We start from the raw sequence: 23,255 nt of genomic DNA on the forward strand, positions 1-23,255 counted from the left end.
TACCATTTTCTTTTTTTAAGGAAGATACTTACTTTCTAGTTGATATGATTTAAATTGTGTGAATGCTTCTACTTCTGTAGGAAGCAAACTGTTTGTATTACTGGAATCCATATTTAATTGCTCCAACGTATCAACACAGGCTGGACTTAATCCCATATGAATCCACCAGTCCTCCTCTAGTGAGATAAGCATCGGTGCTTCTATATCAATTGATAGCACTTTCTTCAGTTCCGTGAGCGAATGATGCTGATATGCAAGTTTAAAGGTCTGATGCTCTACAAAAGCAGAAATCAACAAGTAATATTAATAATTTAGAAACATGAAAACAGAATGTCACTTCGGAAAAGAAAAATCCCAGGAACTCATGACCTACTACACATACCCCTTGCTTATATTTTAATTTGCAACACAGTATCCATTGATAGGCTTAAAAGCAAAGTAGCTAGAACTGTAAGAGCAAGTGTGCTTTTTAAATGTTCGGGGGGGTGTAAATTTGTTCAGCTCTATTAATGTGTAGCTACATCACTAAAGTTACAGATGACCCAATTATATGTGAATTTACCTGTCTTACATGCTTACAAAGATGTAATATAATCCTTAACAGGAAAAAATAATGAGATTAAATACTAATGAGCCCACTGTAAATAACTGTCAACCAAAAATGAATGTATAAATGAACTGGACAACATAACAGGTTTTTGCTCAATCCTGAGACTTGCAAAATAAAGAAAAGTAAAAGAAATGAAAGAGCAGTGGTAACGAGTAATCTGATGCTGTCAGAAATCACCTGCAGCTTATTTTGGTTATGTGTGTTTTGCCCCCTAACACGAACTCTACTCTGGTCAAATTATAACATTATTTTACATTAACAGTATTCTTCTATTGCTTGATACACATTTTGAAACATTATTTAAGGAAAAACAGCACCAAGAAAAGAGTTACTTCAACAAATTTTATTACTATATTAAATTACTACCTTCATTAAATATAATTAATAGCTTTTAAAATTTATATAAAAATATTCCATTTATTTTATTATTTAAATATTTCATTACTTTATTATTATTTATATTCTATTATTTAAATATTTCATTTTTATAATGAAATAAAACTCCTACTTCATTCAAATTATCTCCATAGAAGATAAAATACTAACTTTTATGTTGCCACATGTAATTCTATGTAATTTTTTACATGTTCTAAAAAAAGATTAAAAAAATCAAATAAACCAAAGCAGAGTTACATTAACAGGGTAAACTCCAGAGGCTCAAAAGATGTGCTCTGTAAGGAAACATTATCTTTTTCACTGTATTTTCTCCATATATACGTGGAACTCTTCAACATCAATTAGAAATTCAGTATGTCCTTACCGACAAGCAAAAGAGAGCTCACATTGTCCCAGTATTTCTCTGATTGCCATACCAGGCATTCTAAGTATTCCCTAGAGGACTCTGTAATAAAAATGCTAAGAACATAAAACAAGACTTGAGGGTTTAGTTTAACAGCATTATCTGTTGAGTTCTGAAACTATTTGATTTATAGAAAAGTTTTTAAAGATCTACCTTCTCTCCAAATTTCATGTTCATTCATTCATTCACTCATTCACTGTATTTTTTTCTTGTGCATATACAAGGTCACTTAATGCAACACCACTCTAAGGAGGAGGGAGTGAGAGAACCATCAAGACTGCTTCATGTACTAAGTGGCACTGAACAAGAATACTCTCTAGACTGTGATTCCCTCCCCAGAAAAGTATTTAAATACTTCCTGTGTATGCAAGAGAGGCAGTGAGATTAAAAAAATATGCTAGTCTTGCAAACGAGATGAGAAGGAAAGGATGAAGCAACCCTGATTCTATGTCAGCATGAAATTCCTTTGTTGGGGGGTATCCCCAGAACAAAGACAATACTTTCTTACTTCCTCTAGAATCTCTTCTGGAGATTTACATAGGTGATACTTAATAAACATATATACTTACTATTTGTATAAATATACATATCAACACCCACACATACTTGCTAAATATAAACTGTTGCCTATTCCAAAAATGAGATTGGATTTTCAGGCTATTAAGTATCCCAGGAGAAAGATGTCTACAACAGAAACTGTGGTTTCCTCTTTAAAGCTCTCTGAAAAAGGCCACAAATAGAGAGTCATAGACTCATTCAGGTTGGAAAAGACCTCGAAGATCATCTAGCCCAACCTTTAACCTAGCACTGACAAGTCTACCACTAAACCCTGCTGCTAAGCTCCACATCTACACATTTCTTGAAGACCTCCAGGGATGGTGACTCAAGCACTTCCCCGGGCAGCCTGTTCCAATGCTGCACAACCCTTTCAGTAAGGAAATTTCTACTCATATCCAACCTGAACCTCCCCTGGTGCAACCTGAGGCCATTTCCCCTCATCTTATCGCTTGATGCTTGGGGGAAGAGTCCAATCCCCCACCTCACTACAACCTCCTTTAAGGCAGTAGTAAAGTACAATGAGGTCTTCCCTGAGCCTCCTTTTCTCCAGGCCAAAAAACCCCAGCTCCCTCAGCTGCTCCTCCTAAGGCTTGTTCTCTAGACCTTTCACCAGCTTTGTTGCCCTTCTTTGGACATAATATATGGATCCTTCGCTCTGTTTACTCTTTAAGACAAAACAGAAAATATAAGCAGCTGTCTCAAAGCACATGACTACCAATTCACAAATAGACTAAAGCTATTTTTGCACTGATTTTGAGGATGTATGATTTAGAGGATCTATGACAAGATTTATCACTACAAAGTTTTCATTACCTGTTACCAGAAAGAGTAATAGGTTCTTCTTGAAGTCCTACACACATACAGTTCACCTGTGATCTTTGTTGTCTGCACAGAGGAGTTAAAGGTATTTCCATTTCGTCTTGCAGATATGAAACGTGTGTAGCTAGAAAATGCATAAAGCCCCACCCAAAACAAACAAAAATCCAGTACAGTTCACAAAGCTACATGTGAATGAAACACACATACTCAGAAATTTTACACTAGCAAAGATTGCATTACAATCCAAAATATTTTAATGGGACAATTTACTACTTCAGCAATAAAAACCAAACTGACATACTTCACATCTAATTTCCTGACAGTTTGGGGATAATAATATGTAGATTTCATTTCTTTACTCCTTCTGTGATGTAATTCTGACTACTTACTCTTCCCATGTAATACGATTTTTATGATTAAATCACCAGGTATTGCAGATAAGGTTTTGTATTAAGCAATGACCATTGTTGGCATCCTTAGCTAGTTCCCACTAAGCTACTTAGGTGGTAGAGATACTTCAGACAGCCTTGTGGTGGCTGTAACAGCGCACATGCAGCTGAATAGACCCAGGACATTTAGAAACAGTTCAAGGTTTTGAAGATGCAATTACTCTTTCATGTAGAATTAGTCCTCATTGTAATTTATAGGTGTGACCACTGAAATGAATCACAACACCATTTTTAAAACACAGTATTATCTGGCACGTTACAAGTACCCGCAAGTCACTTTCATTAACCCTTTTACTGCTAATCATATTAAATGTGGATATTTTAATGGATTGTATCTTTTGATTAAAATCTAATATGGAAATCGTGAATTGGTGGATTTTTGCTGTCATTCGATAAAAATTGGGAGTTTACACGATTGCCTTGATATTTATATATTTACATGATTGCCTCTCTGGCATTCTTCTAATAATATTGCTAGTTATGTTTGACCACAAAGTAAAGGTCACAAATAAACTTTTCCTCTATGTTCTGGGAAAACTAACAGCCAGAAAAAATTGAAGTAAATTAGTGCTCCCATAAGGAAAAAAAAAACACACTTGTAACAAATTCCTTACTCATTCCAAAAGGCAGTAAGCAGCTGCAATGACCATATGCACATTGTTCGGCCAACTGGCACACAGCAGGCTGTGAATTAGCTACCTGCCCAGCTGCTTACAGCTGCTCCTTGCCAACTTAACAAGCAGATTGTATGGCAGGAAGGATACAAGACAGTGTTAGTAAGCCAAATAATATATACTACACATCAAAAAACAAAAGAAACTACAGCTGCTACAAAAGAAAGAAACAGACTTCCAATCAATGTAATTTCTTTCCCATTTACTTAGAAACAAAAGATGCTTAGTGAACTTCAGCTGCAGTTTCACATTTTATTTTATTTTAATTTAATTTAATTTTATTTTATTTTAATTTTTGTGGTGAGAAAAATTTAGCATTTTTATTTGAACAGAACAGGAGCTGATCTCAGGATGGAAAAATTCCTTCCACAACTAAAAAGAACAATTATTTCTCTTTTAGAAATACTTCTCATATTTATTTTCATCTAGTTATTTTGCCTTTGAGACTGGACTGTTCTGACCTACTACATCAGCTAAACTCTGCCTGCACTAAAGGTGCCATTCCCCTCTTAAAAACAAAAAAGACTGATTTCTCTTGTGCCTCAGCTCCTTTGTCAATAAGCAAACTCCATAGCTAGCAGGAAAGGTAGGTAAACAATGAAACGTTTATCAAAAATGCCATTATTTTATTACTGTTTATTCTCTGAGTCCAGGCAAAGATATGACACTTCTGGTAACTCATAAATATCAAAATTAAGAAGGAGGAGAAGACTGCAAGGTATCTTTGTTGAAATTTGACACGTGATGCCTGCATTAACTTCCATTAGAAAAGAGTGTTAGCAATGCACATCCAGTTTTGCAGGTCTCTAACCTACAGATATAGAAGCTGCTTGTGCCCCGGTGACTGAATCTTGCCTGATCCAATAGCGGAGCTACGCCAGCAAACTGGAAACAAAGATTAATGCTCTTACGTTATTGTAAAAACAGTTCAAGATGGTTTGAGCACTCATCTACACTGAAAGAATGGACAAGATCCTAGACATGCCCATGGCCAACTTGTTACTTCTCTATACAGGTGAGTCCCAAGCTGCTCAAACCTACTGCGCTTAAGCTCCTCCTGCATATCGGAAGCATTAGAAGTAAAGAGCAGGCAGCTAGCTGAATAGGTTCAGATTAAAGTTAATCCTGCAAGGAAAAAGTCTCCAGATGGAAACTAGATACAACTTTGTTTAGGTGGAACAACGCAAAAGCTCAAGACAAAACCACCCTAACACAGACACTTTGAGCTGATACGAAGTGTGAAGAACAGAATATGCAGACAATCGCTTAAAAAATTATTTTAAGTATCAGCACCGGGTGTAGGTCCTCCTACCTGACTCGCAGGATTCCAACATACTTGTGCTGTTACTGGAGCAAAGCTCTCCTGGTATGGGACAGTATTTGGAAACTTCAATTTTGTTTGAAATTTCTGCTTTAAGATCTGAAAATAGATTTTAAAATGTGCCATAAATAAACAATTTATTTCTTTTTATTGTCAAAGCAATTAAAAAAAATACTTAGTGGATCTCCAAAATTTATCATTATGAAAAATTAAAGTTATGCTTAGTAACACCAAATGTGACTGATCAGAGCTGTGCCCAGTCTTGTCCCTTAAAGGTGACAAAAAGAATTGCAGGGTAGGGTAGTCAGCATCTGAACTACTCAACATTCTTATGACCACAGTGATATGATGTCTGGAACAAGCAGGTAGCATCAATGTAGTTTACTAAGTGTCTTTGTATGTAGGTTCTCTTGCAACTAAAGAGCACTAAAACAGAATAAAAAAGAATAGACCGACAGTTATGTACAACATCCTCAGATCTCTGTAGTGGAGGCTGTGTCATTCAGCTTGGTACTATAAACATGGCATATATGTTGTGATGTACTGTATGTATCAGAGGAATGAACATGGAACTGTCCATGTTAAATATACAAGTAATTTTTTAAGCTTTACTCTTTAAGTTAAGATTACTCTTAACTTTTTGCCCCAACAAAGAAGTAGTTTTCCTCACTTGTTTGCCAAAAACAATGCAAACTTTTTTTTTTTTTCCTAATCAAAATTAAAAGTATCAGGCACTGTCTTCTCTTAGCTATACAGAATACTTCCACAGGCATCAACCCAGGCTAATAACTGTCTTTAAAGTTGTACTTATCTGCAGTGTAAAAGAATTTGGTAACTTTTATTAAATTCCTTTGGAGAAGTTACTACTGCTATTTAGAATATTTCTGTTGGCCATGGGCATATTTAACCCTTTTTTTTTTCCAGAAATCTGCTTTTGCACATTCAATTACTACGTAATACAAAGAATGTATATGGAATGAACATACTACATATAATCTCTTGGGGATGTCTCTGAAATCAAATTTAGTTACAGATAATAAAACTTAACACTAAATTACCATAATAATGGAGGAACAGATATCATGGCTCATGTTACATTTATTTCCAAGATTGCCACGTAACCGATGATTGAACCTAAGGGCAAATAGGTCATTTCCCCTTGGCTATTTGAGGAGACATTTCTAATACTTTGAAATATGCATATAGCACAGTTCATGATTTCATGTATCAAAATTCTCATCTGATACACTCTAATAAATAAATTAAAATAAATTAATAAATAAATTCTAAGTGAACTGATGGTAAAAGAGCTATATTGTGTTAAATTTGTGAAAACAATAGGAAAATTGGGTCAAGCATATACGAAAACCAGCGCTCACCTTCTTTGATCACCTCTTCACACATGTCTTCATCAGCCATAGTTTCTGGAGCTACATTTAACAGCTCTTTCAGTTCCAAATACGATGGAGTCTTAATGGAATCTGATCTGCTGTTGCTGTTTTTGCAGAATTCTAACTGAACAGGCAACATGAAATACTGAAAAATATTAATCACCATAAAATGCTAAGTAAATTTTAAGTTTCTTTTGATATTATTGTACAGTCTAAACTTTTTAAAAATCTTGAAATAGTTAATTAAATTAAATTAATTCTAGCCTGATCTAAGAGCTTTCAGGAAGGAAGTCATATGACATGTATACAGCATACACAAAGCTTTGCTCAATATACAGAAGAATGATAGCATACAGAATTTCAAAATGAGCCAGTGGAATAAGAAGAGTAGATCTAAACTTACAGTTACAAATCAAGTAAAATCCTCATTTATTTAATTGAAAGATTATTTTGATAGAATGTTGTAAAATGGAGAAAAAAAATTTTTTTTTTGAAAAAAAGAAGCCGAATCCCAAAACACATATTAGAACTTACCATTTTCTATGGGCATATTGTGGCATTCTATTCTGGTTCCTTTTTATTCTTAGTGTAGCATTGCCTACATAAAACTATCAAGACATCAGGTTCCAGTAGAAACAGATGATTAGAGTGGAGATTCTTAACAATGGTATTCAAAAGTTAAAAATATACAAATAATACTAGTGTTTTTCTAATCTCAGAAATAGGTAAGGTTCAAATATTTAGCAAGTATGAAAAAAAAATTAGTGAAATGACTTGCAGATGAACACACAAGCTGACCACTAACACAATAATTGGCAAGAAACAACATCATGATACCTCTTTATCTTTTAAAGTTATTGTACAGAAGGTCTCTTTAATTGCCTGCAATTCTTTTTTACTCTCCTGCATCTCCATTTCATTTGGAAAAGTCAAGAGTTCCCTTTAGAAGATCAGAAAACAAAGCAAGTGATTACTTCAAATCTAAGACTGAAATCTAAGACTTTATATTCAACAGCAGTTTGTCTAATTGTATCCCTTTATGTATATGCATCTCCCTGTGTGCTCTGCTAGGTGATTTAGGCTCCCACCATAAGAAGTCTGCTGGCTTTGCTGGCTGCACATCAGCAGATCACATCTATTTCTGTCACGGTTCACACTAGCATTTTTTCTCACATTGATTGGTATTTCTTAAAAGTTATTGCGGAATTTGAATCATGTTCTCTTTGTAGGATATATATATAAAGGTTAGACTAGATTATCTTAGAGGTCTTTTCCAACCTATATGATTCTATGACATTTACAAAACTCTACATGTGCACATAGTCTTATGATCAGAACTCATTGGAAGATCAAAGCTCATGTTTGAAAAGAAAAACAGGAAAATAATCACAGTCCTCCTTGTTCTATTATTATGTAGGTACAGTTAAGTCATTTGAATTCTGTTTTGCCTTGCTTGTGAATCATGCAACCCTGTCAAGTGCAAAGGAAGTTATACAAGTCATCCAGACATGACGTAAATCAGCAGAAAATTTAGCCAGACTTTATGAATATCTATACACAGATTAATGTATTACAAAATACTGGGTACATTCTGAATATAACATATATTTTGATGATCCATTTTGTTCAAATCCCTGATGTAAGACACCATTCAATTAAATTCAATCAAACCGACAATATGAAAATAAGGAAAGACAGCAAAATAATTAATATTTGACCCTGAAGAACAGTGGGCTAAAAGAATGGATTTACTGACCGTACAACAGAGAGGAGGAGAAAAACGAACATAGAAGCATGTGTAAAATTCTGGCCCAAGTAAATTTAGTGCCATTTTACTGACAGGAAATCAGTCAGTGAGTACCAGGTCTCCTAAAGACAGACATTTTTTCAGCATTCCAAAACTAAAATTCTGAGCATATTTAATACTTGCAGAATATAAAAATGACTATTTCATTTATTCACTTTTCTTAAATAGTACATATAAATGCTATCCTATTCATTTTTTCCTATGAAAGAAGAAAAGCTGAAGTCGTTAATTGTTAAATTAGTTAAAAAGCATATGAGGTGTTAAACTGCTAACTCACAAGCTGTTAGTTATGTTTAATATTATATAATTTGTAGATACCTAAAAATGTTCTCTTCTCTTAAATTCTGTCCTTCAGAATCTAAAAGAGGATCTCTCACTAAAAAAAATTTTAGTCTGTCCAGAAGTGCAGATGAATGTGGAAGTTTTTTATGATAGTTTTCAAGATTATCAACAAAAATAAGTTCATCTCCAACATATAAATCTGAAGAAAAAAAAAAAGAAAAAATACATTGTCAAACAGTATAAAAATAATTACAATGATCAGAATAAACAGAACTGTGAAGCAGCTGTCCAAATGCTATAAATACTAGCAAAACAATAACTATTTCTCAGTTTAAATATTTTAGGATTTTTAAGTTTTATATGGAACCCAGTCTAGATTTCCATTGGTTCACCTGATAAGCTTTGGTTTTCTTTAGCTTTTTTTTTCTTTTGTTTTATGTAACACCTGTTAAAAAGAAAAGCTACATTCTTTTCATTCTCGTTTGCACTATCAAATATTATAAAGGAATTTTTAAGGTAGGTTTTGGCTGAGTAACTTAATTCAGAGAAATTTTGGACAGGTTCATATATTCCAAAACGCAGTAATGAAGCAGTCTCTTCATAGACATCTAAATGTAAGCGTGGATTCTCTAGTTCTGCAACAATGATAAATTTCTTGAAAAAAGAAACAGACAAAAATATAAATGATTATGATTTCAAGAAAGATGAAACTATGGACCTCAATTTATTTTGAATTAAACATTAACAGGAATAACTATGAAACACTTTAATATGCACGGGCTGGTAGAAAAAAATACCACCTTGCACTAATAAAACAAGATATTTTGAATTAAAATACTATCTCTTGGAAATACATATTTTAAATTATCATTTCAAATTCTGTATCATGTTCTTTCTTAATTTGATATTATCCTCTTTTTTCATTACACGTTGTCAAAAAGGTATGTCACATCACTCATAATATTCCACTTCTAATAACTTTTACCTATCAGTAAATTCCTATGTTTTGGTATTCACTGTATATAACTTCATGCCTTTACTGATAATTAGCTAGTTTTATGCTGTCAGCAGACTAGTTAGCATTAACTAACAGGTTCTCAGTGACCCAAAATAACTTTGAAACCTTTCAAAATCATGGCTTTAAAAAATGTTAGAATAAACATTTCCCACAAAGATGAGCCTTTTGCTACCATTTCCTTCTTTAATGCAACAGTAAGTTAGAAAAATGGGTTGCGGTAATGCAGTGGTTACACTGATAGATTATTATTGATCTGTTAATTTAATAAACCTGTCAACAGAATAGCGAATAGCTTGATGTTCTCCTATAAAAGGAAAATCTACTCTCTTTATTTTGCCTACTTTTTCTTAAACACAATAATTATCTGTAACTTCAAAGAAAAAAAAAGTCTTATGAATTTTATTATTTTTTTCTTTCAGTCCATGGAAATTTAGCTCTTTTGAGGTTGTTTCTAAAAAGCAAGAGCTAAGACATGGGAAAGCATCTGAACTCTTTTTATTCTCTTTGTAAACACATATATAGACAGCTTTATTAATTATTAAAATATTTTGTAAGATACCACCTAGCTCTGAAAAAAAAATCAGGTAATTGCTTAATGAGATGAACTAAGATTAGTTTCAATTATTAACTGCAATACAGATTCATTATTGACACTGTGTTCAAAGTAAATGTTATCTTGTACAATATTGCATTAAGAACCACTTGCATCCTCTGTGCCACTGTGGAGCAAAGGCCTTAGTAATTGATTAAGTTACTTTCTTTTCCTAAACAAATCTAATTAGTGGTGGACAAACTATGTAAAATAAACCCGGATAGTTCATAGTGTATCTATTTGGGCACTACCAACCAGAAAATAGTCAAAAACACTAAGGAACACTATCCAGTTTAAAATACCTTCATCCAAGCAATAAAGCAGAAACTGCTTACTTCTTTCTCTTCTTGCTATGGCAAAAGAACATGCCTCACGAATATAATTTTATTGAAGTACAAAGGATTGTTAGCATTTTGACCAATGCCTAACAGGATCTGTTTGTTGTGATGCTTTTGGTACAACTTTTGCCATATGCTTGATCGGCCTGAAACTTCTTTTGGCTTGTATCTATCTTGAACTGTTAAGCCCTGCTTCTCCAGCAAATAAATCTCTATTAAATGGCAAAGAATGTGATCACTCAAATGATCTCTTCAAATGAACAAAATGCAAAACACACAAAAAACTTTTAGAAGTTAACAGGCTTACTCTGTAAACAGTTATAAGACAGCGAATTAAACACTTTACCTTGCCATTGTTCTTTAAGTTCAGAGGCACAGTCAGCCTTCAAATATTTGTCTTGAGTTGATTCTTCCGTACAGATATTCTCCTTGAGTAAATAAAGTTCTTCTGTGTCAGTCTGAGAGAAGGGATTTGAACTTGGAATAACTTCTATCAATTCGTTATTACTATGGAACTCCAGAGAAGTGATAGGTTTCCTAAAAAGAAGAAAAAAAAATCTGATACTTGAGCTGCTGTAAGAACACTTTCATAACTTCCCTTCTTCCCAAGTGAATCGATGGCACTCAGAAAGATACTCTAAGAACTTTGACAGTCACTGTATTTGGTGAGAAAGATTGGAAATTACAAGTTATTACCACTACTGAAATATAAATCCAAAGTTCAACCTCTCTACTCTCAAATTAGTTTTAAAACTTCCACAAGAAAAAGCCCTTTAAATTTACCCTCAGCGTGGAATTGAACAAAGGGTAATGTTTGAAAAATAAATCATCAAACCTATTGATGTCATAACACTTATGACCAAAAATCTGATGCGTTAAAAGTATATTCATGTTTCACACGTCATGCAGAAATTGCAAGCATAGTAGAAACTGCAGGAGGTGAAATACGGGATAAATGAAGAAACAAAACCATTTCGTTTTCCTGTCACTTTTCACGCCAATTTCAGTATTACTGCTCTTTGTCAGGGAGAAAAAAGATTACCAAACAAATAGCAAAATTATTTGACAACAGAAAGTCGTTGTTCTATGCTAATTATACATTTGGATAAAATATTTGTAATTGCTATTTAAAATATGCCCCTGTTAATGCTCCATTATCCATATGAATTGATTGAACAATAAATGACCTGACTGATGGTGCTAACATTTCTGAAGTGGCTGACTGAATAATGAAAATTGTTCAATGCTATTATCTTCGCTATTCAGCATATGGCTGTAGGCCCTTTAACAAAATCCAAATTAATACAGTTATGCTATTTTGGATATTTCTAATAGCATTGTAAGAAAAACAGAAAGTAATTAATATTTACGAGATTCCCACAAAAATGGCAATAAAAGCTCAATTCTCTAGAACAGGACCAAGACACTCATACTTGCTGTCAATTTAAGATATTAAACTCCCTAGTCTTGGAAGCTATTTGGCATTTTTACATTGTTCAAGCACTAGTACTCTCCAACCATCTTACGAGCACCCATCATCTTCTTTAGGTCTGCAAGAAAGTAAGAGAAGCACATTCAATGGGTAACTACAGACTTCCTGGTTCGAGTGCCTTGCCCAAAATCACACAGAGTTTTTGGCAACAGCAAAAATAGAATCAGTTCCCTAGGCAGCATTTGATTTCTTTAACCAAGCTCCATGAATTACATGAGAAATTACATTATTGGGAAAATATCCAGTCTTTTATGATCATTAACAAATGACTGAAGGATTATACAGATAAACACTAAGGCAGTTAACTGCCCTTTTAAATTAAGGGTAAAGATTTTTTTTTTTTCCCAGAAAACCCCCCATGTATGTGCTCTTTATTCTAGTTTTCTTCTCTTGTAGTAACTATTGTTTTAAAAAACTATGAACTTCCTCTTCAGATAGTACCACATCTACAAAAAGCACCTCTCCATTGCTGCAACAGAGGCAGAATTGCATAGACAACCACATAAACCGATGTACAGCCCTGATACATTCTGTGAACATGATCATTTCTGTACTGTGAATAAGCAGAGGTTTACGTACAAAAAATAAAATAAAAATAGTATGTAGCAATACAATTGAAGACTGTAACATAGTGAAATCACAGAAAATGACACTGGTACTGGCAAGCCTGGTGCTAGCATTTTGTCTGTATATATGATTGCTTAATTATGCAACCACAACTTTTCTTCACACCTTTTTTTTTCTTTATTTATTTTTCTACAGACTTGAAGATAACATAGATTGTAGATTGGCCTGTAAAACCGCTAGTGTAATTTCTCTATTTCTTTCATATTGAAAAACATTTGAGAGCAGAACTATACACAATTTACTCGTTTCACAGAAAAATTATTTTCTTTCATGTCTCATGTATGCTGTACATGCCACGTTGGAAACCTGTTTTTAAAATGAACTCTATTTCTATTCTATCTTCTATCTTTTATTGGTATGATATAAGCTGGATTTTTTCCTGTTGCTTTTTGCTTCTTTTCAAAAGTCTATAAATAGTGTTCTTTGGATAGCTCCATCTCCATTTATGAGATACCTGCCTTCTTCAAGCAGGGGTGTGGAAACTCGTGGTTTACTTTCATGGTCATGCGTAGACTTCAGGGACTTTCTTCAATGTCAGAAATAGGTTACAAAGCAATTATAAAAATGAGATAAGGAAGCACAGAACTCCATAAAAATATAGTACTGCTTTTAGCGAAAAAGATATCTTTAAGCTGTCTGCTAACAGAGCTTTAGTGCACTACTCACTTGCTACCATTAGAAAACATTTCCATATTCTATTATCCTCATTAGCTTATGATTCACAAAGCCCCTGAATGATATCAAAGGAGTCATATATCTTTGCAAGTTAAGGTTACTGACTTTTCCAGGAAATCCTCCACAGATAAACTTTTCTTCCATTGATCCAACACTGAAATAGCAATTGTGTTCTGTGTTGATGTAACTGAGACATAAACAGAGAAAAAAATCACACAAAATATTATTTTTTTATCTATACATATAGATTGGAATGGCTAAATTATAGCTCCTATGCACAGAAGAAACAATATTTTTCATTAGCAACAGTAAATGAAAATAAGCCAGAAAGATGCAAGTACTTAAGTCTATAATCATAAATCTTTCCCCCTCTGTGCTTGGAAATCCCCACCTTTTCCCGTATCTTGAAATTTCAACATCATCTTTCAAGCCTCTCCTAGTCAATCAGATTTTAGTTACTTATCTACAAGCAATATTTTTCTTCCATAACAGCCTGTCCCATGACATGCTATACTGTATTTGATTAATTCAGCAGCTTTACAGATATTTCCACAAACTAAACAAACATCACCCTCATTTATGGTACCATACACAAATAAATATCCAATACCCATCTGTTCCTACTTAGACAACTAACGAATGCTACCTTCAAATGTTATGTGACCTGGTATACTGATACGTCTGGAAGTACATTTTCCTCCTACCAGACTTCATCATATTATGCCCAAACACAAGATTTTTTCTAATCCACAGAGAATTTAAACTAAAAATTGTATAACATACCTCTAGTCCATGGCTTCCTATACTTATCATCAGCAAAGAGTCCAGTCAGATGACTCTTTTCATGTTGTTGCAAACAGGGAGGAAAGCAAAGTGATAATCTACAGATGGAAAACTTCTGCCTTGCCATGCTCTGCACAAAAAGAAGGCGCGCAGTAAGATTATGAAACATACTTCTATTCTTTTGGTGCACTTGCTCTTTAGTTCCACTGTATCCAAGTGTTTACTACTAAAACATAATATTTTATATTTAAGTTCTATTTTTTTTTGGTAAAACTGACATACAGTCCAAACTAAGAGAAGATATTAACATTTACCAGACCTGATATTTAACTTTTAATCTACACTTCTGCACATGCAAAACTTGGCATAAGTTTAGCTACACTTACCTAAACTTATCTGGTGCAGTGACGGGTGCTTATCATCACACTTGTATTGGCCTCCTGAACAGGCACATGTGTGTAAGCTGACTAGCACCAATTTACAGTGACTCCTACTATTGCTGTTGTAAGTGCTCAAGTATTCTAAAGCCTCTCAGTTTTCATGTGCCATTATCAAGTAAAAAAAGGCTTAGACAAATCATTTTATCTTCATTAAAAATAACAGGGGAACTTGGCAGTAATTAGCTGAATTCTAGAATTAAATGGTCAACATGGCAATTTCAGTGACTTTTCATTCCAGACCACCTTCAATAAACCGCCCAACAGTTCTTTTGTCACAAATGCCCACGTGCAGTACTGTATAAATAACACTGAGTTCCAGAATAATCAGTGAGTTTAGGAAGCAGAGAAAAATAATTCTTATATAGGGGGTTGAATTTATTAAGTATATAGTTTACGAATAAGTTTTGTCCGAAATTCTGGGGTATAAGGGCATATTGGAAAAGACAAATAGCTATAGAAGCATGTAGAGTGTCGTGAGCGAGACTAGAAGCTTCTCTCTACTTCTAAGTCCACAGCCTGACTTTAGCTGTGTTGCTTCAGTCGTAGAGATGTCCACCCACTTCAGCATATGCTGCCAAGCCAGTTACAGTTTGTACAGTCAGACGTTTCAGACGATAAACTAAAGATAGTTCACTGACTTGGATTACTGTCAGAAGAACTGTGCTCTCAGCCACGCTTTCTGAAACCTTTTTGCATAGTTAAAGAGCAAGTGGAAAAACAAAACAAAAACAAAACAAAACAAAAGAGGCCTGGGAAGCAACATGAACAGACTCAAGTCACTTCTGTCAAAGGTCAGCATTACCAATCTTTTTTCCTTTTCAGTTTAATCATCTGTGGGATACTTACAATTCCCAGAACTGTTAATGGCAATTAATTTTAACAAAAAGGCAAAAACCCACTGCCATTATACTATCTTTTCTTTAGAAGGCTATTGTAAAAATTCAATGAAAACCATATTCATCCAGTGTATTCCCTTTTGCTTAAGGCAAAAGGTGATGTTAATTTAGGGATCTCCTCTACTAATTCTGAATGAAGAAAACAGAACCAGACAATTGGTCCTACATGCTACATGCCAGTGGCCATACACCATCTTGAATAATCTGTATTGAAGTTACTGCTAAAACTGCCTTTGTTGTCAAATAAAGTACAGCTAGTGAAGTTCCTGCCACAGATCACAGAACAGAGCTGATGATAACCTTCCTCTTCACCAAAACAAGCTATAAGGATTGTGACACAACAGCTTCCGAAGAACTCTGAGATTATAGAAAAATCAGCTGCTGGAGTTTAAGTAGAAATTACTAAACAAGTAAATGCAAGCAATAAAATGATGGGGATTAGAAGGAAATTGTAAAGGCCAGTGTGTAGTTTTACTGAGGATAACTTTAACTTAACAGCCTATAATTAAGTTTGTTTTCACTCACTGATGTTTGTTAAGTACAACAAGTATATCCTAGGGCTATCTTCACAGATGGTGGCCTTGTAACATGCAAACTGTGCATTTTACAGAATATGTTAAATGAATGTTCTGAGTGTAAAGGTTAACCTGAATTAGTTCCCTTTATGGATTCTGCTACTACTTAGCTTTTCTTGCCTGTCTTAAATATACAAAAGTGCTTTTAAAAGACAGCATTAACGGATATATAATTTAATCAATGTGTATTTATTCATATTTCTTAATGTAAAGTTCCCTGTAAATTTCTGTTTTACCAAAAGACACTATGTGCATTTTTATAGGTCCATTCAGCTTGCCTATACTGTCAGTTTAAGACACAAGAGAATGCTGAACTGCTAAATTACTTTGTAATTACACCTACAAAACTCAGCAGCATGAGGAATCTAACCCTTGTGCCTGTAATGACTGAAAATCACAGAATATCCCGAGTTGGGAGAGAAACACAAGGATCCTTGAGTCCAAACCCAGGCCTCAAACAGGACCACCCGAAAACCAGACCTTACATCTGACAGCACTGTCCAAAGGCTTATTCAGCTCCAGCAGGCCTGGTGCTGTGACCACTGCCCTGGGGAGCCTGTCCCAGTGCCTGACCACCCTCTCGGTGGAGAACCTTTTACTAACTCCCAGCCTGAGACCCCTTCCAGAAACTACCTGTTTCTTCAAAAAAATATTTAAACTGGGCGGTTGGAAAAAGCTCGTCTGGGGTTCATAAAAATGTGCAACAAGAATATTAAGAGCAGGACTCCACACCCAGCTCAGCTAAACATGTGCAGCAATCAGTTTGATACTCCTATCAAATTCCAGCATTTCCTAAACTTGGAACCATTAGGCAACTGCACTTCATGTAACAGATGTCTGAAAAGTCCATTTAACTATCAGGTACCCTCTAGGAGGGCGGTAGAAGCTAAGTACAAGAGTGGAACAAGAAGCTGCAGTTTTAACACATCACAGCCCTTGCGCAGTCAGATCCTTAATACCTTAAAAAGTATGACCACAACCATTAACCCTTTCTGGTGGTATGAAAGCGCTAGCAGCCATTCAGCAGGTCACTAAACATTTATCTTCTACCTCTTTTCACTTGTCCTGCTGTCTGCACTGCCTGACTCCTCAAAATTCAGGCAAGAAAAGGCATGAATCTAATTCTTCTGTTTTCCACAATGGTCCTTTACACGTTTTGCTAACATACCTCCTTTTTATAGTTACATATACCACAGAAACACCTTAAGATCAAACTGAATGGAACTACTGCGGGAAGGTTTTCAGACAAATATTGAAAGACAGATGCTACATCCTAAGAAAACACTAAGAACATGCAGAGGTACTATATGGAACAGTTTCTGCACTCTGTGAAAAGGGATGTGGGCAAGGTATTTCATAATATGGATCTCAGTTTACCCACAAATAGTATCCCGGACCAGTTCTGGGTTGCATTTCTCCAGCTATGTGCAAGGACTACTTGTGTACGTACTTGCACTCTCCCTGAACGCTTGAAGACATCATGTCTTGCTACCTCATTCTTCTCACACACTAGAAATATCCCCTCCAGGCAAAGCACCACTCTGCTGGAGACATCTTTAAAATGTTTAATTTTATGTTTAATTTAAATTAAATAATGTTTAAAATGTTTAATTTAATGTTAATCTTTAAATATCTTTTCTTTGAAAACATAAATAAGTAAAAACTCAATTAGGTAAGACATTGCACCAATTGATAAGCACTTGGTAACACCGCATGGATGTAGACAGGAAGGAAAACAGCACTTCATAATGCTTGTATGTCATTACAGATCAATGTTTTTATAGCCAAAAGATTCATTGCATATGTCAAAAACATCTGCTTTCCATGAAATTTAGATTTAATCTAAAACATTACAAAGAAATACTCTTCCCTACCATCAGAAGGAAACAGTGTTTTGTAGCATTACCCTAATGCATATTAAAGTAGCTGAAAAACTGGATTAGCTCCCCAAAAGGTAATTAATTTAATTTCATGCATTAAAAGCACAGTGTGTGCTCCAAAGAAAGATCCGAGCAGGAAACTGGCTAGGAAACACAACTGTAAGTGCAACAGACAATCAAAAAATTGATTCTTTTCAGTTTTGGCAAAATTGTACTTTAACTTTCTATTAAAAAACTGTAATCACTTCACTGTTATTCCAGTAACAATGCAGTAAAACAACCTCACTAAAACACAATTTCTAAGAAGTTAGTTCTCTACATTTTTAATGTTTATTAAATCTTTTCTTTGATTACTGCTCTTTTTCTTTCAAAATATTAAGAGAAATAGTAAAACTGTACCTCATATAAATAGTCTGTTGAGTGATACTTTAAAGCTGTGAACATCTTTCTTGTTTTGTGATGCTTTCAGCACTTCAATTGTCTAAAACAAATATAGAAGATGGGTTAAAAAGTTCTTATACCAAAGTGTTGGAAGAGGATGTTGGAATTAAGGTTCAACAAGAATAGCTTCCTTGACACTTCCAAAGACACTTGATTTTAATCCAAAGAAGCTGGGCTTTTTTTTTTTTTCTTTTAAGCTATACCTCTTGCTGTGTGTGCATTTCACAGAAAACCTTACAACCCTTCAAGTGAACGTCAGCAATAAAGATTCTCTCCCCTAGCCAATAATTATGAGAACTGAAATGATTCTATGAAATTTTTGTGGATTTTAATTAAAAGAATGTAGTTCACCTATCTAAATTGCTAACTTTTCGCTGATTCCTGTAAATATGAGGAGGCTGTTTTTCTCTCCGTCAGTTTTACAAGTGCTAATCATATGGGCTAGCTGTGAGCAAGAGGTCCTGATGGAACAGCAGGGCTCTAGATTAAACAATGCTTCTGATGGCAGCCAGGAGTCAGATGAAAACTACACAAAGACGCAGATATGCTGTGAGTACTCAGGTGTTTGTTAGGTAAGAGTACGTGTTCTAAATTAAAATTAGGTAGCAGAATTAAGGCTAAAGTAAGATAAGTCTATCCAAAAAGTGAATGATGTAAACGAAACATAACAAACATGAATTGTAAGGCCATAAGGGAGACCTGGGATGCAAGGTTGCCAGTAGATATGGTATTAGGCTAAAATTGCCTCAATAACAGTGTCAGAAATAGCAAATTTGGGTATGGATGTAACAGAATTGGGAGCAATGAGGAAAAGTAATTAAGGGCTGGCTGCTTACTTGAAAGCAGTTAGGACAGTGAAAAGAAGTGCAGAGAAAGCAAAAGGCTGGTTTCAGGAAAAGGAAAAGAAAAACATACACAACACAAACAAGGAATAAGGCATAAAATCAGATGTAAGAGGAAGCAGAGGGGAATCTTCTGGTGGAAGGAAAATGGATGCCTAGAGACAGTGGGAAAGCAGACCAGTGTATCAAAACCTTGGGGATGCTGAGGAAACCTCCAGACAACCTGCTGGACCCTCCATCAAGTCCAAAAGACTTGGTGTGGGAGGGTGAAGTGAGAGGGAATGAACTTGAAGGGAGGGACAGATTTGTACCTTAATACTAACAGCAGGAGGACAGGGAGTAGAAGTGCAGCTTTGGGTACTAACATGTATTGTTTACTAAGACTTCTCTGTAGCAATATAACTATGCATCAGCTAAATACTAAGCCATAGGATTACGACTATCACTTGCACTGACTGTGAATTAATGCTGCAGAGTAGGAGAGCGCTTAACAGCCACTTTAGTTATGACTGGCTTAAGGGTGTGCCAACCATCCAACATCATAACCATCTCAATCTGGTATGCTGTAAATCACCAATTTAACCAGAAAAAGCAGGGCTTAGTCTGTGAGGGAACGAGGAGCTCTAAACTTATTTTAAACCTCGTAAGATTTCAAAGCGAAATAATAGCGCTATAGGAGCACACAACCCTGCATTGCCCCGCCTTCCCCTCAGGAATCCCCTCAGGGCTCGCCTCACAGCGGCAGCGCGGGCGGGCTGAGGTAGAGCCCCGGCCCCTGCCGCGCGGGAACCGCGCCTCGCGCCTCTGATTGGCTGCTGGCGGGGAGGCCCCGCCCCGCCGGCCGCCTACGGTCTGCCCTCGCGGCCGTGCCTACGTGCGGCGGGGCGCGTGCCCGCGCCGGCGCTGGGGGCGGGCTGAGGGGCGCTGAGGGGGGCGGGCGCTGGGGGGGGCGCTGAGGGGGGGGCTGAATGACAGGAAATGCAAACTGGAAAGGACCCACAGGGATTGTCGAGTCCAACTCTTGGGTACCCAAAGGACCACCAAAAATAAAATAATAAATTAAAAAAAACAGACCATGTGTCTGAGAGCACTGTCCAAACACTTCTTGATCTCTGGCAGCTCGGTGCTCTGCCCACTGCCTTGGGGAGCCTGTCCCAGTGCCCGATCACCCTCTGGGTGCAGAACCTTTCCTTAACCCCCAGCCTGACCCTCCCCTGTCCCAGCTCCATGCCGTTCCCTCGGGTCCTGTCGCTGTCCCCAGAGAGCAGAGCTCAGCGCCTGCCCCTCCGCGCTCCCCTCGTGAGGGAGCTGCAGGCTGCCATGAGGCCTCCCCTCGGCCTGCTCCGCACTGGGCTGAACAAACCCAGGGACCTCAGCCACTCCTAATATGTCTTCCCCTCAAGACCCTTTACCATGTTTTTTGCCCTCCTTTGGACACTTTCTAACAGTTTTATATCTTTCTTATACTGTGGCACGGAAAACTGCACACACTACTCAGCACTGTCATCTCAACCTTTGTGCCCTATGCTGGGCACCAAAAAGACTGCTGTGGTTTAACCCTTTTAACAGCACTACAAAGCAGTTCACCACCTCCCCTCTTATTGAATAATTGCCTGAGGTGGCTTGGAAATTAAGCTTATATTCATATTTTACAGAAAAGGTACAGCATTGAAGAAGCTTCCAGGGTGGATTGTAGCTGCGCTCCGCAGAAGTTCCCTAGGCCTCCAACCTTAGATGTTGGCCACACCGGGGGAACTTGGAGTGATGACTCTGAGAGAAACTGTACGGAGGGTGGGGTGGAGTGGAGACACTGTGGACAGGCTCTGTGATAAGATGGGAACTTGATTGTTCTTGTGCACACTGGAACTGATAAGCTGCACATTTACTCCCCCGAGCCAACGGCCTGTCATGGTTTTGACAAAATGCTGTCCTTTTGGTGAACTTTGCCTGTTATAATATCATGATAATATCAAAACATACCTCCATCCCAAAGGGTACCCACCTCCAAAGTGTAACCATACCTCACTGAGCTTGCACTTTAATTTTTTTCTAGTCAATACTTCTAAAAGCAAAGTGAGAAAATTTCAAACCAATTGTAACAAAGAGATGAATGACTAGAGTCACTCAAGCTCCACCTAAAAGATAGAAAATAATATAAATTAGCTTAAGGGACAGAGGATGTTAGGGATGATACCATCATGTAATGAATGATACTTTCTGAATTCTGGGATCAGTCAATGGGCTGAGCCTCTCTTCCCCCACATTGGGACACCTTTGGGTAAGATTCGGACACTTGGTTATGCCAAGTGCCTCCCCACGAAACCTAGAAATCTCAATAGAGTCGCTTTATACATTTTAACACATTTATAGCCAGGCTGTATTACTCATACTTTTGGTGTTTGCACGTGCTTTGCAGACAGTGAATTTATCACTGGCAGTCCAAAGAACCCATGTATCTGTTGCTCCAAGGGGTCAGAAGCAGGCTGTCCCTAATCTATGTGAAAGAGAAGCTCCTGATTCATGTTCTTGGGAGGAGCAGATTGGAAAACTTGTGGTCTTAAAAAGCAGAGATGAAAATGCTTTGACTGTGATAAATATAACTAAGTAAGTTTCATCTTATGTCTGCTGGTAGCAGCTTGTATAGGAGAAGAAGCTAAGGAAACAAACAAAAATAACAATGTTAGTGTTTAAAGTGATATTATGTAAATTTACACTTTGCTGATCTACTGTCTGTTGCCTTGGGAATAGAAACAGTAGGAAGTCAGAATTTAATATCCAGAAATGCTTCCATTTCATATGCTCAGGAAGCATGTGAAATATGAGTTTCTACAAATAGCTGTCAACTTTGAGGGAAAGGCTTTCTTTTTGCTTTTAATTGGCTGCCTAAATTGCTCTGCAGCCTTCAGGCTGACATCTGTTGAACAAATTGAGTTTCACAGCAGCCAGTTGAGCATTTAATGTCTCTTGTGGTCCGGGCTCAGACAGTTCCCCGGATTGGCAGAAAGCTGAAGGTTTGCTGCAAGAATCACCCCATTGCCGCCTCACCTCCCATATTTTTCACACGTCCCAGCTGCAATTATCTGCTTGCTGGAATGGTGACTTCTTACCATGGTTGTCACCAGCAGGGCCGTGACGTTGCATGTCCTTGCCTCCTCCTGTTACCTGAGAAGTGGAGGTGCAGAAACTCCAGTAATGCTGCAGCAGATGCCATTACACTACTCAGGGAGTCCAGGAAACATGGTTCCTCCAAAAACTCCGTAAAGGTTGAGTGCTTTGTGGGGATAGATCTTTTTGGGGAAAATAAATCTGACACTTTTCACTCTGGTTTTGTTTTAAGAGCTATACTAGCTTTTGTACTTCACAAAAAGCAAAAAAGTTAAGTAAAAATTATATGGACAGACGATGTCTTTATCACTAAGAAATACTGTTTTTTTCACCTGAGAGCATGGGTTTACCCTAGCATTCACATAGAGTTTTTCAAAATGCAGGTACATTGCAGATATTTCCCAAGTTGGTTCTTCCATTCACAGAAACTGTAGTGCAAAGAGCACATGGCTCCTTAAGGAGTAATGGCTCCTTCATCAGAAAATTACTGCCTTTGGAAAACTGCTGTGAGGCCTGTGGAGTAATGGATAGAGTGAATACAGTTGGAGTCTTCTAGCTGTTGCAGTTATATGGTCCTGCTGGAGATGGAAGGGGAGAGTACTCTGTCGCCTCTATCCAGAGCAGGTCCTATGAAAAGTGCAAGTGGTAGTACTTGATTGATATCTGAGTATTCATATTTTTTAGAACATTTTTATATTCTAGTATGCCAGAAGACGTTTTTCAGAGAAATCCTTGGGCCCTGTAGGGATAGTACACAAAATACAGGAACTTCAAAAAAATATATTTCAGAAGTGCTGCTCTCCCAGCTGGAATACAGATAAATACATGTTTTTACCCCAGA

At 36.6% G+C, this 23,255-nt stretch overlaps 1 protein-coding gene across 1 annotated transcript in view; it reads right to left on the reverse strand.

Annotated features, from left to right (window-relative positions):
• The window catches only part of SHOC1 (shortage in chiasmata 1), a 50,139-nt gene extending 30,088 nt beyond the window's left edge, over positions 1–20,051 (reverse strand). Inside the window, exons 1-12 of the mRNA XM_040541956.1 lie at positions 19,621–20,051; positions 18,426–18,507; positions 14,236–14,365; positions 13,558–13,639; positions 11,005–11,195; positions 8,747–8,909; positions 7,459–7,561; positions 6,610–6,766; positions 5,222–5,329; positions 2,781–2,910; positions 1,371–1,465; positions 33–275 (exon numbers count right to left, since the gene is read on the reverse strand). Coding sequence (XP_040397890.1) covers positions 33–275; positions 1,371–1,465; positions 2,781–2,910; positions 5,222–5,329; positions 6,610–6,766; positions 7,459–7,561; positions 8,747–8,909; positions 11,005–11,195; positions 13,558–13,639; positions 14,236–14,365; positions 18,426–18,470 — 1,447 coding nt within the window. The 5' untranslated portion in view covers positions 18,471–18,507; positions 19,621–20,051. The remainder of the gene's footprint in view (positions 1–32; positions 276–1,370; positions 1,466–2,780; positions 2,911–5,221; positions 5,330–6,609; positions 6,767–7,458; positions 7,562–8,746; positions 8,910–11,004; positions 11,196–13,557; positions 13,640–14,235; positions 14,366–18,425; positions 18,508–19,620) is intronic.
• Positions 20,052–23,255: the final 3,204 nt, after the last annotated feature.

This window comes from Cygnus olor, chromosome Z, assembly GCF_009769625.2.
Source record: "Cygnus olor isolate bCygOlo1 chromosome Z, bCygOlo1.pri.v2, whole genome shotgun sequence".
Taxonomy (NCBI): Eukaryota; Metazoa; Chordata; class Aves; order Anseriformes; family Anatidae; genus Cygnus; species Cygnus olor.